The sequence below is a fragment of the Perna viridis genome, chromosome 2 (genome assembly GCF_037379345.1).
Source record: "Perna viridis isolate PV_CMFRI_1.1 ecotype Kerala chromosome 2, ASM3737934v1, whole genome shotgun sequence".
Taxonomy (NCBI): domain Eukaryota; kingdom Metazoa; phylum Mollusca; class Bivalvia; order Mytilida; family Mytilidae; genus Perna; species Perna viridis.
The window spans coordinates 41,586,727-41,600,005 of NC_142446.1; the positions used below are offsets into that span (position 1 = coordinate 41,586,727).

A 13,279-nucleotide genomic window follows, 5' to 3' on the forward strand; every position below is an offset into this window, starting at 1 on the left:
AACCATAGTGGTGCACCGTGTTGGGAAAGATGCCACGTTCTTCGCACGTCAAAGAACCCTGCTGTGGTATTCGATAGGAGTAGGAACCTTTGTGCTCCGCCACAGGAGGCTAAATTGCCCAACCCTACCCATCCCCCTTTTTCTAGTGGCAACCTAAATTTGTAGACCCTATTGTCCTTGTGTCCCATCCCTTGTTTCTTTTCATTATCATTCATGTTCATTTTATCATCCATTTCATGTTCATCGTCTGAATATAGCTGGAATATTGCTGCTCGGACGTTAAATCCCAACTATCAATCAATCATGAAAACCGATTTGTTCAATGTGTCATTTTTCTCTCGTGTACTATGGACTTGGCTTTTGTGAGCAACTCGGTGGGACTTTCCAAAACAGGACCCTTACCCTACCAGTGCACCTGGTCCATGCTCCCAGTTTTTTTGTGGAGTCCGACTTGCATTTCTCATTTACCATTGTTACTTTAAATATATTATTTTAGTTATTTTATATATTGATATAGTTATTTTATATTCTTTGATGTGTTTGTTTGTTTTCCATGCCTTGTCTTTGTCCCTGGATTACATTCTTTTGATTTCCGCTAGAATCTTGGTTCCCTTTATTATTTATGACGGAACGGAAGTGTTGTCTGTAACTTAAAAGTCCGTTCGATGACGGAAACAATATCCGGAAGATTTTTTTGTTTTGTTTTTCTCCTAAAATAACCCAAACGGAATAATCATAAGCGAGGACGGCAAATACAAATATGCATGGTACATATAGCATACCAATGCATGATGATTAATTTATCGTGGTAGGAAGAGAAGCGACACAAAATATGATGTCTTCTCTTTTAAATGGATAGTTAGGTTCACAGTACGATGTTATCCATTATTCGCTTTTGTATTCGTTCTTTGTTAAAAGTCGTTTTTAATGCGCTTTACTCATTATGTAGTCGTTTTTAGCTCGTTCAGAACAGAAGGTCTTCAAGTGACAAGTAAGATAAAAGCAGTTCATTTGCTAAATTTGATACAGTGTAATAGGGCCTTTAGTGACCAATTTTACAATTAAACACCATCAAAGCACCAATAGCGAAAGTTCAAACGAGGAGAAATCGTTAAAAAAAGCTTAGAGAATAGATTGTACAATACTAGGTACGAAGCATACGCTCCGGAAAGGTGACTAGGTTCTGCTTCTCCTTGGACACCCGCCTTGATGCTCGTCAAAGATCAAGTGCGGTCGAAGAGAAACATTTATGACATAAGGGTTCTTTTCGAACTCTCGAAATAACTATTTTATTAATTGGCAGTATATCCTTGTCCCAGCATCCTTTGTCGCTGGCCCCGAATCAATGTAACATTCGCAATTAATTAGAAAAGTGTTGGAGTTGATATACCATCTTCAACAGTCGTCAGATAGCACTTTTAATATAATTTCCGTAACACGATTATTTCTGTACCACCACATTTTCATATTTTATATGTATTCTTCATTCACCCGTAAAGGATAGTGGGATTTAAGTAAAAAGAATTGCAAGCTAACATGTGAATGGTCCGCACAATTTTTAACTTTAAACAATTTTAAAATTAACCGAGAGCTTCCTCGATGATATTTTTAAATATCCGGAAGATTTTTTTTGACGATGTTTGCCACTGACGTCTTCAATAATTACACATGATATGGATGTAGTAAGTATCACACATTTTTTATTGGTGTATTCGCTTTATTTATGGTCGGTAGTCTATAACGATTGTGTAGCTTTCTATGGTGTAAGCTAATCACATTTAATCTTTCTGTTGTTCGTTTAAAAAAGGAATGTTTCCTGTTTATCATGTTCATTCGTTTTCACATGGTATAAAATATACATGAACAGCTAGTTCAAAATTTTCATTTTTTCGATATATTGAAGCATTTGAGACCAATTTTTAAAACCCCGGCAGCAGAAGCAAGACACAAATGAAACTTAATTGCTCGGAGTTGGTTGTTAAACGCAAAATGCCAATGTTATGAATAGTGTGTACTGTATTGTGTAATAAGTTAAGTACCTACGTATGTTTAGTTCGTGGAAGGACAAGGAAGACATTTCGACCTAGTCTTTGTCTTAAAATATAACGTCATTTTAAGGGCTGCCAATTTCGAAAGGCAATTTTCATATATTACTCCGAATAGTGACTTCATGTTGGCAGGTTGGTGTATTGACATGCATTTATGCGTTATATATTATATATTATTATGATTTTTGTATTATTCGTAAAAGACTTGCACTTAGTATAAAGAAAATAAAGTTGTATTTCTTGCATACGGTCTACTGTCTTATGATTTTAGTCGTCGTCGTTGTTTTGTACTGTACGAAATACGCTACTGTTGCTGAATAAATTGATTAAAATGTAAAACAAATATGTTAAATCCTACCTATCTGACCACATACCAGCACTTAAGATGATTTACCATTCAGAGTTGATATGACTAACATATTATTTTTTAAATCTTTTTAGATAAAGATAGTTTCAAGCTTGATTATTAATACGTCAGCCAAGCAATAAATATGTAATTGATCATGAATTATTTTACTAAAGACTATAAAATTACAAGTCTAAGTGTTTTTGTAATTGAAAAATATTTCACACCCGCCCACCCCTTACGAAGAAAGGTGTGTAAGGAAGATTTACTCACTGATTAAACTGAAAAACGAAATAAGATAGTTTACATTTTATGTTTACATTGTATGTTTTCGTTGTATAGAGAGTTTTTGATACTCCAACATTATACTAAACTCTGAACGGAAAGAGTATGATATGATAATTCATTGTGGTTGATTGTAAGAACCATATGACGTTAATCCACAATCAATCAATCAATCTGTTGAATGTATGAATATAAAATATAAAGCAACGTTTTATTGGTTGATTTAAATATGAAACAAATAGATCGATTGAAATGTAAACGAGAATTATTGTTAACCACTAAAATACCTTTATGTTTCTTTATATATTTAACTTCTTGCATTTATTTGTGTTAACATTGGTGTGTTTCCCAAGATATGTTCCTTCAGACTAAGTTATAACACAACCATCAATTGTCCATAATCATTAACTTGTTTACCGTAATAGACTGTGTCTGTGTATGCTTTGCGTGTGCTAAACTAACAATGTAACAATGTCCAAAAAATATTCAGACATTTATGGGCACTAAAGATCAGAACGTCTTAGAATGTGACGACTCTATTCGCTACATTGCTCCATCGGATCAAACTGATACAGGGAAGATATGTAAACGTATAGAAAGGTCTGAAAAATTCCCAACGATGTTAGAACTGTCAAATTTGCGATGCAAATTTTTAGTCGTTCCCTCCGCGGGACTCGAACTCGTACCGCTGTGACATCTATGGCAACACCGCCTGCGCAAAGTCCAGCGCCCTAGACCACTCGGCCAGCTAGGCTATATAAAAATATAGCTTTCGCTGGCCGGATTATTCCTCCTTGTAGGATTAATCTAGGGCTGTAACTTAGTACACGATGTATGGTAGTACGGGACAGTTCATTTAGATGTTATTATGTAGGATAGGGGATCAAATTAATAATAATAATTATTATTATTATTATTATTATTATATGATCATTAACTGGATCCTCTATCCGTTGATTTTGATTTTAAAACATATGAAATAGAAGGAAATAATTGTCAATTGTTATTACCGTTCGGTATTATCAATTTCGCGGCATATCATACGTTTTAAGGAAAAAGAAACGAAAAATATCGCTCGCTATAATAAATACAAAATTAATTTGAAAGGCCTTATTCTTGTTAAGAGATGTACATGTTTACAACCTAGTTGCTGACTTAAATGAAGGTAATAACAATATAAAATGCCGAACTCATAATCACAAATCGGAGGAACATATTCAAAAATAATACATGGACTGGCAAAGTCCAGTTAAACCGGAAAATTTGAAATAGCATCTATTTTCCTGACTTGGTACAGGAATTTTAAAGTGAAATGGTGGGTTAAACAAGGTTTAATGGCTAGCCGTATCCATAGTAGCCAAATATCCAGTATCCATAGTGGCAATAGGAGTTCCAGGGTAGTCTAGCATTTCTGAGGAATTATAAGGGCTTTTTGGGTTGAAACTTTTATATTCTCGTATCTTTTTACAAACATTTAATTTTTAGTATTTTTGTATGCTCTTAATGAGATATCAGTATGTTTAATGGGTAATTTAACTCTTAAGCTAATTTTAATTTTTGTACGTGAAGATTTCCTCTCGTCCTGCTGTTCCATACCGGATTGAGTACTTTAATTCTAAGTGTTACATCCTTATAACTAAGAACATCAAACCAAAAGCAGCTTTCCGGCTATCGTTTAACCACATTTTTTTATCTCTATGATTCAACCGTAAAAGTTAATAATCAAAGCAGAAAATGGGAGTTTGTGCTTTTTTTAATTTAACTTTTTTGTTTGACCGTGTTTTTTAATCTAAAGCTTATTTTTTGTGATGCTATATCTGTATGCAATCAATTTACATTGAGTTACTGCTTAAGTATTCTTCCTAATCTTCTTACTAGTTTTACCTATGAATAACGGCATGCATCTATTTATCTATCAAATGAAGTAATTATATTTTTGTTTGTTTTCATTATTAAAATACTCCCCTTTGAATGCAAACTTTGATTTGATCATACTTATGTTGTATAATATCCTATTGGTCCATTTGGTACATTTCATATCCTATTGGTCCATGTGGTACCTTTCAATTTATATTTTTCTATTAGTAAGAATAAACTTGAAAAGTGAAAATATGGTATAAGACAAAGCCAATGGCAGACATACATGTACAAAAGCGCCAACAAATGTAAATAATGTTGTAATCTATAAAAAAAAAATATTTTATGTATTTTGTGGTATTTTCTGTTTACCATCTGAATCTAACAGAAGTAGAATTAGTGGCTACGCAAAAACCTTAGTTTAAATATTTTGCCCATTTTTTATTTTATGTTAATATAGGAGTTGATTATAAACCAGTTTATTACCTTATGACGAATACACGTTTGTAGACATGGCACTTAAATGTACATAAGAGGCCTTTATCCTTGAACGAATAGGTCAACAAACTGCAATTTTGTAAAAAGTTCAGGGGACGCACAAGCTTGTTCGGACTTCGTCTAGCATTCATTTTGTGTTCATTCTTGTTCGCTATTATTCGTTTGAGAATGTTTCAATTCGTTTGCGTTCTTAACATTAAGAATTTTTGTGCAAGCATGAAAATTCTCTACGAGCATCAACGAATTGGCGAAAACGTTCAGAGAGCGTTCGGTGATTGTTTTAAACATTTGGTATCCGTTTGTTGCCCGTTATTAGAAAATTAAATCCGTTTACAGAACGCTTTCAGAGGGTTTAGTAAGAAAAAATGACTAGAATATACTGGTTACTTTTAATACTTTTGTTCCGAAATCAAAACATTGTGAAGAGAGGAAGAGGACATTTAATATATGTTTATCAAATATAAAATGTTGAAAAATGCATACAACCATCAGGAATTATTGTTGGAATCAAGACAGAGAGCAATGACATACTTATCTATCCAATGCCTGGGTAATTCTTATGGCCACGCCATGACCTTTTTAAGTGTAGCCACTAGATAATAGAATTTTTAAACACGGATGTACATGTTTGTAAGTGTCTTACATCGAAGGGTTGTAACAATAGGATTCTTGTAAGAGAGTATAGCCAGCATATCAATGAAACTTCCGCAATCGAGTTTTAACAACAACGTCTGCAGTGCAACGAAACAAGCGGTCAATAAAAAAAATATCCACAATGAAGCCCTGTTAAACAATCATATAGGAAGACTCTTGTTATCAGACATGCTTTTATAACTGGAAAATATCAAAAAGAGTAAGACAATCTCGTATCAAAGATAACCACTCGTTTTTAAGCAATAAAGATTTCGCGCGACATGCATTGAATTGAAAATTCAGCCATTTTCTTTTCCTTGTTCACTTTATTCATAAGAATATAACACCTTGCTGTGTCCTTCTTTTATACTGCATTTTCCCAAATAACGACTATTTTTCTTCATGCACTCTATTTAAAGAATGCAATGTAATTTAATTAGATTTGTTATGCATTCGCTATGCGTTCGTTCCATTCGTTAATTACCCGTTTTCTATACGTTTTGATCTTTAGCGAAACGTATACAGAACGTTAGAACCCAATACATATTTAGTTTGTGTTCGTTCTTCGTTCGTTAAAATCGTTCTGGATGCGCTTTACTCGTTGCAAAACATTAGACAGGTAAATGACATGTGACCTTAGCAGTTCCTTCTCTCAATTCGTTATAGTAGGGGAGGGCCTAAACTTAGGGTAAATGACCATCCGAAGCAAATGTCGCCAATTTGTAAAATTTGTGTCGAGTTATTGATGCGATTTAGGTAATTTTTTTGGTCGTATTTTATAGAGAAAAAAGTGAAAACCGGAAATGTTTCAGAAACAACAATAATAAAATTAACCCAATGTGCACCGACTGTATTAAATGAAAAAAACAGCTCAGTCAATTTCCAAAGCAGACTAGCCAATGATACAATTATACTGGTTCAGCGGAAAGAAATGTGGATTATATTATAGCCTTAACTTTAAAGACCAACTTGGCGCAAACATTTGCAGCGATGTGGCACTGGTTTAATACCTTTTCTAAATACTTCTTGTAAATGTAGACAACAAAACTAAACTAGTTCACAACAAGAAAGCATTTTCTGAATTGTTTTGTTTTGTATTTTGTTTTGTTTTTTTTCTGATAGCATTTTATATTTGTTTTACAGGAAACTGGATTATGCGCTTCCATAGCAATTGGTGCGGCAACGTTATCTATTGGAGTTGCAAATCTTGTTTTCTTAATCATCTTTTACCGTTCATTCCAAAATCTTGAATTTAAGGTCGACAACAATGTAAGCAGAGAACAGAGAAACTTTGATAACACTTTGCATGAAAATGATATTCATGTTATTGAAGACGAACGAGGTCGTCCCGAAATTGTTCCTAATATAAGACCCATTAAACAAGAGGAAAACGAAGTTGTAAGGAAACATGTTGAGTGTAAGAATAAACAAAATGGAGATATGCGTCTTCAACAGTCGCCAAACGAACATGAATGTGAAGAAAATAATGAAGACAATTCAGATACACATTGTGAACGAGTTACTGAAAATGAAAGCAGCAGAAAAAGAGTTAATTTTAGTGATTGTGTATGTTATTCGTCCGTCTTAGCTAGTAATACTTTCGCCGATTTCATCACTCCAGATGTTTCTTTAGAAAGCACAGATCCAAGTGAAAATACATTCCCAAAAAGTGTGGGAAATGCCGATAGTGAAGTCCCAACAAGCTATGATGCCAGATCAAGGTTATCTGGTCCTCAGTTTACAATCAGTATGAAGAGAAAGAACACTGTTTATCAACAGGAGACAGCTAATGTTTATGGTAATATTGAGCCGGACTCCCAAGTCGTTGCAATTGCTCAAAACTTCTACAAAGAAACAACACACACTTCAGACATAGTTGGCATAGATGATATTGATATTATAGACTTTCAAAAAGAAAAGCGAAGGCATTTCACCAGACAAGATGCTATAGCGAGACCAACATCAATGCTTTATAACATACAAGAATCTATCGAAGAAAACAATGTGCCGCATCAAGCTGCCTTTCTTCATAGAAAAATAGATAAGAGTGGAGGAACCCTAGAAATTTTAGGAGTTAAGCTTGTCATCCCAGAAGGTGCTGTTGAAAATGAGGTGCAAATGACACTCGGAATCACTTGGGATTCCTCTTTGTATCCAAACCTTTCTAAAACCCTTACAATGTTAAGCCCCGTTGTGGTTTGCCAGCCATCGATAACGTTTTTGAAACCTGTACAATTGTCTTTTCCGCATAGTGCTGTTTGTCATCAGGATAATTGGAAATTGTCTGTATATTGTAGAGACAATGACTTGCAGCAGACAAACTCAGAATGGCGAGAACTAACTAATGGTGATTACTCAAATATAGCCATTTCTGATCACCAAGTTACTATACAACTTAAACACTTCACACTATACACGTTGGTTGGTGAGGGTATTCGAGGCAAAATGGCAATAAAAGCTGTAAAGATTTTAGCGTTTGCGTCGCCCTTTCAAGTAAATAAAATGTATTCAGTAAGGATATACTGTATAAACAACTATGAAAATGACTCATCGGAAATGAAGGTAACGTAATTTATTCCGGTAGATGTCCTTAAACTCCAAGAGTTTAGGGTTATGCACCAATGATGTTCATAATAGGAGTATTTATGTGTAAGAATTTCAAGAAACATTTATATGAACGTGCCTTTCAAGTTCTGAGTAAGATCTAGTGAACTTGAAGGCCTGCGAACTCGTTAACTAGTAGTAGTTTGATACTCCGTCATACCACAATTGGTGTCCTTCTAAAAAATAGAAAGTTATCGAATACTGGAAATTTTATCAAATACAAATTTCGCTTTCCATTTTTTTTTTTTTTTTGGCTACTCATTCAAAGCAACAAGGTGTTTTTTTATGTTCTTTTATCTTTATGAAATCACAATTGCTCAAATGAGATAACTTCTTTTAAATTGCACCATGTAACTGATCATCAAGGTTCAAACGTGACGTGTGTTCACATAGTCTTTTCAAGTATTATTATTATATTAATAAATGTTTTGGATGGGGATTCGAAAAAAGTTGCTTTCTAAAAGGCAAACATCTGCGTTATTATCGTCTTGTATTTCGGGAAGTAGAACTTGCCAACGTAATCCATTCTTCTCCGAATTCGATACTTGACTTATAGATTGTCCTAAGGTGACCTTAGATTCAAAAGCTAAGAAAAAATGCATTGTCACAAATTATATAGAATTACTGATATTTCAAGTTTTATTTGTAAGGAGTGAGGATTTTTGTTTATACAAAATCCTGTCTAAAGCACCCATACTTTATATAATCTTGTCAACATAAAGAGTAATTAATGAAACCAAGGTTACAGCGCTAATCAAAAGAATGTAATTCAGGGACAAAGGTCAGTCATGGAAAACAGACATACACAACAAAGAACATAAAGTAACTAAAATCATACATCCAAAGTAGCAAAAGCAAATGAGCAACTCGGACTCCACTAAAAACTGGGAGCATGGACCAGAATCGAACAATTACCTAGTCAAAACAAACATCCGTGACAGTGATGTATTTATACAAGTAATCTTGTATTGCAAACTGTGTCATGCAATAATAAGAGAACACTACCGTAACGTTTCTCTTATTCCATGTTTCTGATATTAGAACTGAAACCTTTCAGCAAGTAAAACAAGATTTATACGGTACCTATTTGTAGAAGTTATTCTGTTCAATTACAGTACTTGAAGTTTCGTGCTGAAGTTTTATAATCGAAATTTTTTTCAGAATATCATTAGTCATGCTAGGAGCTTAAATGAAAAACAAGCAGACGTTCCTCAACCTTTGTTTATTCATGAAAATGGTGAGGATGTAATAGTCAATTTAACCAAACTAACAAATGGTTGGGAAAATGATGGCTGTCAATCTCAGGTGGGTACGTCATGTAAATTAGAGTGTGGTGTTTTCACTCAAATAGAATGATAAAAGAATTTGACACATTACAACTTTTCTGATGGATAAAAATATTTTACCCCAGTCGAGTTTTCTGAATCTGCAACAGTATTGTAGCCAAAAACAAGCAATTTAAACAAATCAAGTTTTGCCTGGATGTAATCTCTTAACTTTCTAAAGGGCATGTGGGACTTCATAAACGTTTTCAAAATAAATATGCAGCAAAAATCATTTGAACATTACAAAACCCCTCTTAGATATATGTAAAATTATATCCCAGATATAAAGACTTTAAAGAATTTAAAGATAATTGCACTAATATTGTTTGTTCTTTCGTCCCTCCGTCTGTAGACACTTTTTGTTGCATTATACACATGACTTACACAATTTTTGTTTTGCAGAAAATTGACTTCAATAGTATATGGCACAGCCTATCACCATCCTGCAAATTTTTGTTTCATCCGTCAGGAAATTCTGATAGAAAAATTGTGTGCCAGTTCGCGTATGCCCAAAACGGTACAGATTCACAACAGACGTTAAAAGTGGCGGATGAGTATCGCATAGTAAGTGTTCATTTCAATCAGAATTTTACACTCGAGATGACCATATCCAATATTTTCGTTACTAACTCAATGCGAACAATATTTCAATTTCCCTATATTTCAACTTTCGAGTTAACTTACAACTTTATGCGTTAATAAGCTTGCCTAGAGACATCATTCTGTGGAACGAACTGGTCATTTTCATCTTTTTCTACAAAAATGTATCTCAACCTGTATGTAGTTACTATAACCCATAGAATAACGCACAGCACATGAATAGAAACTCAGTTTACATGCTTGCTAAAACGACTTGAGGACCACTCACTAATGTAATGCAATATTTGTTGTAACGTAGAATTTCATTGGATACAATGTAACACCGTAGATTTCAAAGTGTCAATTACTGTCTGAAGTTTTAACGCAAGCATGTTTTAAGTAGCAGTCTTTTTAAAAGTCAGACAGAAGGTGATTCATGCATGTCAAAAACACACCGGATTCAATTTTATTTCTTGTTCAGAAACAGTTACTGATCACACAGCCAGTCTTAGTTTTTCATTTGGATGTTGCGCTTTTAAGATAAAAATTATATAGATTGTACATGAAATTGACACTTCGCAAGATTTATCGTTCTTGATTTGGTTCCATTTGGTTGGTTTTAGTGGGAGATAAATGTGTGATTTTCTAAAAAATGCAGATCTGAAAGCAAAAATGGTTATTGTTATCTGAAAGTATGGCATATGTAGACTGAAAAAGCATCGTTTGTTTGGTAGGTTTTCCTTCATCACGAATCACTTTACCGTTGACAGTGTCTGAATTTTATGTGGTCTGCTACTTAAAAGATTTTAGTTATTAACTTCACTGATATATTATGAATGACTGTATTGTATTTGACGATTTGAAGTCGTCAATAAAGAACATAACCGTTAACTTGACTCTTCTTTAACATCGCTAGTAAATTTAATTAGCACGATTGGTGCTTCAAAATCTTCAAATAAATCACTGTTATCTCCTAAGATGAAATTATTTCGATTAAATATCACCAGTATACAAAGATCTCCACAACAGTGACACTGACTTGGTTTAAAAAAAGTTATGAACCGCGGGAAAATTGAAACTCGGTAGAACATCTTGTTATAAAATAGTTCGAGATTACTTCGTACATCGGAGTTTTATTGCGTCGAGGCACCTTTATTGTCTTTACTGCAACAGAATTTAGGGGGGAAAATCGTCAGTCATAAAGCAATTTAAAATTATGATGTCTGTCAACAATGGGTACATGAATTACTGAAAGATACATACAGTCAGCGACAGTATCTATGTATCGCATGTGATAAAACAATCAACACCTACTGAGGGTTAAAATAGAGCAGTAACTTTATGAATACAACAATGAAAGTCAGTGCATTGATCGCATGTCTTTTAATTGTTTAGGTTTCACCCCTTGCATTGGAAAGGAATCCAAGTGAAAAACAAAGGAAAGTGATACAGGGACTATTGCTCAAATTAGACCTAGCTGGGGATAAAGACTATAGGTTACTGGCTGAAAAACTCGGCTATTCTTCGGAACAAATACGGTGGTTACAACAAATGCTGACGACAAAAAGTCCAACAGAAACAATTTTAGAGCAATGGATTGGGGATGGGAATTTTTTAAGAGACTTACACCCATGCCTTGTGTCCATGGGGAGATTAGATGCTGCATCCGTCATTGAAAACGCAGCCAGGAGTAATGAAGTAGAGGATTTCTAGAATTTTCTACTTAAATTTATATATATATATATATAATTAATCAAAGTACTCTTGTACTGAATCAATTTATTTATTTTTTTTTATTTTTATGCCTCAAATGATCGTCAAATTGCAAAAAAAAACAACATAACTGAAAAGAAAGAACATTGATTTCAAACGTGTCCAATCATTTTTTCTTGCTGTTATAAATTGATAACATGGATTCCTGATTGGTACTCAGTACTCCTCTTTTTATTTCCTTTCTAGTATTGATGACTATTAATGGTCTCACGGGCCTTTCATTCCAAGCTAAACATATGCGTCTTAGCATTTGTAGACAACTTGATAATTTCTCGAATATACAAATAGTTTATTCGAGAAATTAGAACATTTCAGCAGGCATACGTACTGACAAGAGGTTGGAGATGGAGTACTTTTGAATGGATCTTTGTTGATTAAAATTAAATGAATTAGAATGTAAAATTTGTTTATTTGTTGATTTTGTTTATTGGCGTAAATCGTATAAAATAATACTTTTTATTATAGAAGTATCTGAAGTGGACATTAACAACACTTAAATGAGTTGTGCCTTATTGTCATACACTGTGTACGAAGTTACAACTCTAGATTAAACCTAACAATGAGGAAGAATCACATGACCAGTAAAAGCTATATCTATACACCTTGTTTGAATAGTGAGCATGGTTTCCGTCCGTTTGTCTGTTCGTTCGTCCAAAGTTATAATCCACAACTCCTCTGAAAGTGCTGAATAGAATTTGATGAAACTTACACAGATTCTTTATTACATAATATCATTGTGCACCTCCTATTTTGTTTTTTGTTTGCTGTTTGTTTGTTTGTTTGTTTATCTGTATGACTTTTAAGATCCCCTTTTGCAAAACTGGTGTCACGTCAAAGGAGGGGCATCTTTTAACCCACAACTCCATTGAAACCGCTGAGTGGAATTTGATGAAATAAGCTTTCACAAATTCTTAATGACGTGGTGCTAATTTACACCCGTGACCTATTTGGGGTTTACGCCTTTATGCTTTGAATCACTTATCAGGTATCCAATATGGTTCCCGGGGAGGGGAACGGGGGTATCACTGTGCGAGCTTTGTAAAGTTTTTTCTTGTTTTATAACACTTTCAAAAAGGTTTCCAAAGCAGTTCCCCGTACAGGTCCGGGTGTCAAAAGAAAGAATAGGCCTGTAGCAGTGCTAAGCTTGTCGTAAAAGGCGACTAAATAGTGCTCAGAAACCTAGCCCGGGGCTAGGCGCTCTGCCCACAGAGCAACTGGAATGTGTGCCCCAGGTGGTGTAATTTATTTTGTAGTTATTTTATTTGATAATCGTGATCCAATCAGCTGAACGGGTCCCAACTTAAGAGAAGGCAATCCAGGGAGTGTCAATT

At 34.2% G+C, this 13,279-nt stretch overlaps 1 protein-coding gene across 1 annotated transcript; it reads left to right on the forward strand.

Moving 5' to 3' along the window:
• Positions 1-1,539: 1,539 nt before the first annotated feature.
• LOC148625110 (UNC5C-like protein) lies at positions 1,540-12,350 on the forward strand. The gene is made up of 5 exons (XM_088568401.1): positions 1,540-1,682; positions 6,811-8,229; positions 9,433-9,576; positions 9,999-10,160; positions 11,571-12,350. The coding sequence occupies exons 1-5, from the start codon at positions 1,674-1,676 to the stop codon at positions 11,886-11,888; spliced, it is 2,052 nt and encodes a 683-aa protein (XP_088424527.1). The 5' UTR covers positions 1,540-1,673; the 3' UTR covers positions 11,889-12,350.
• Positions 12,351-13,279: the final 929 nt, after the last annotated feature.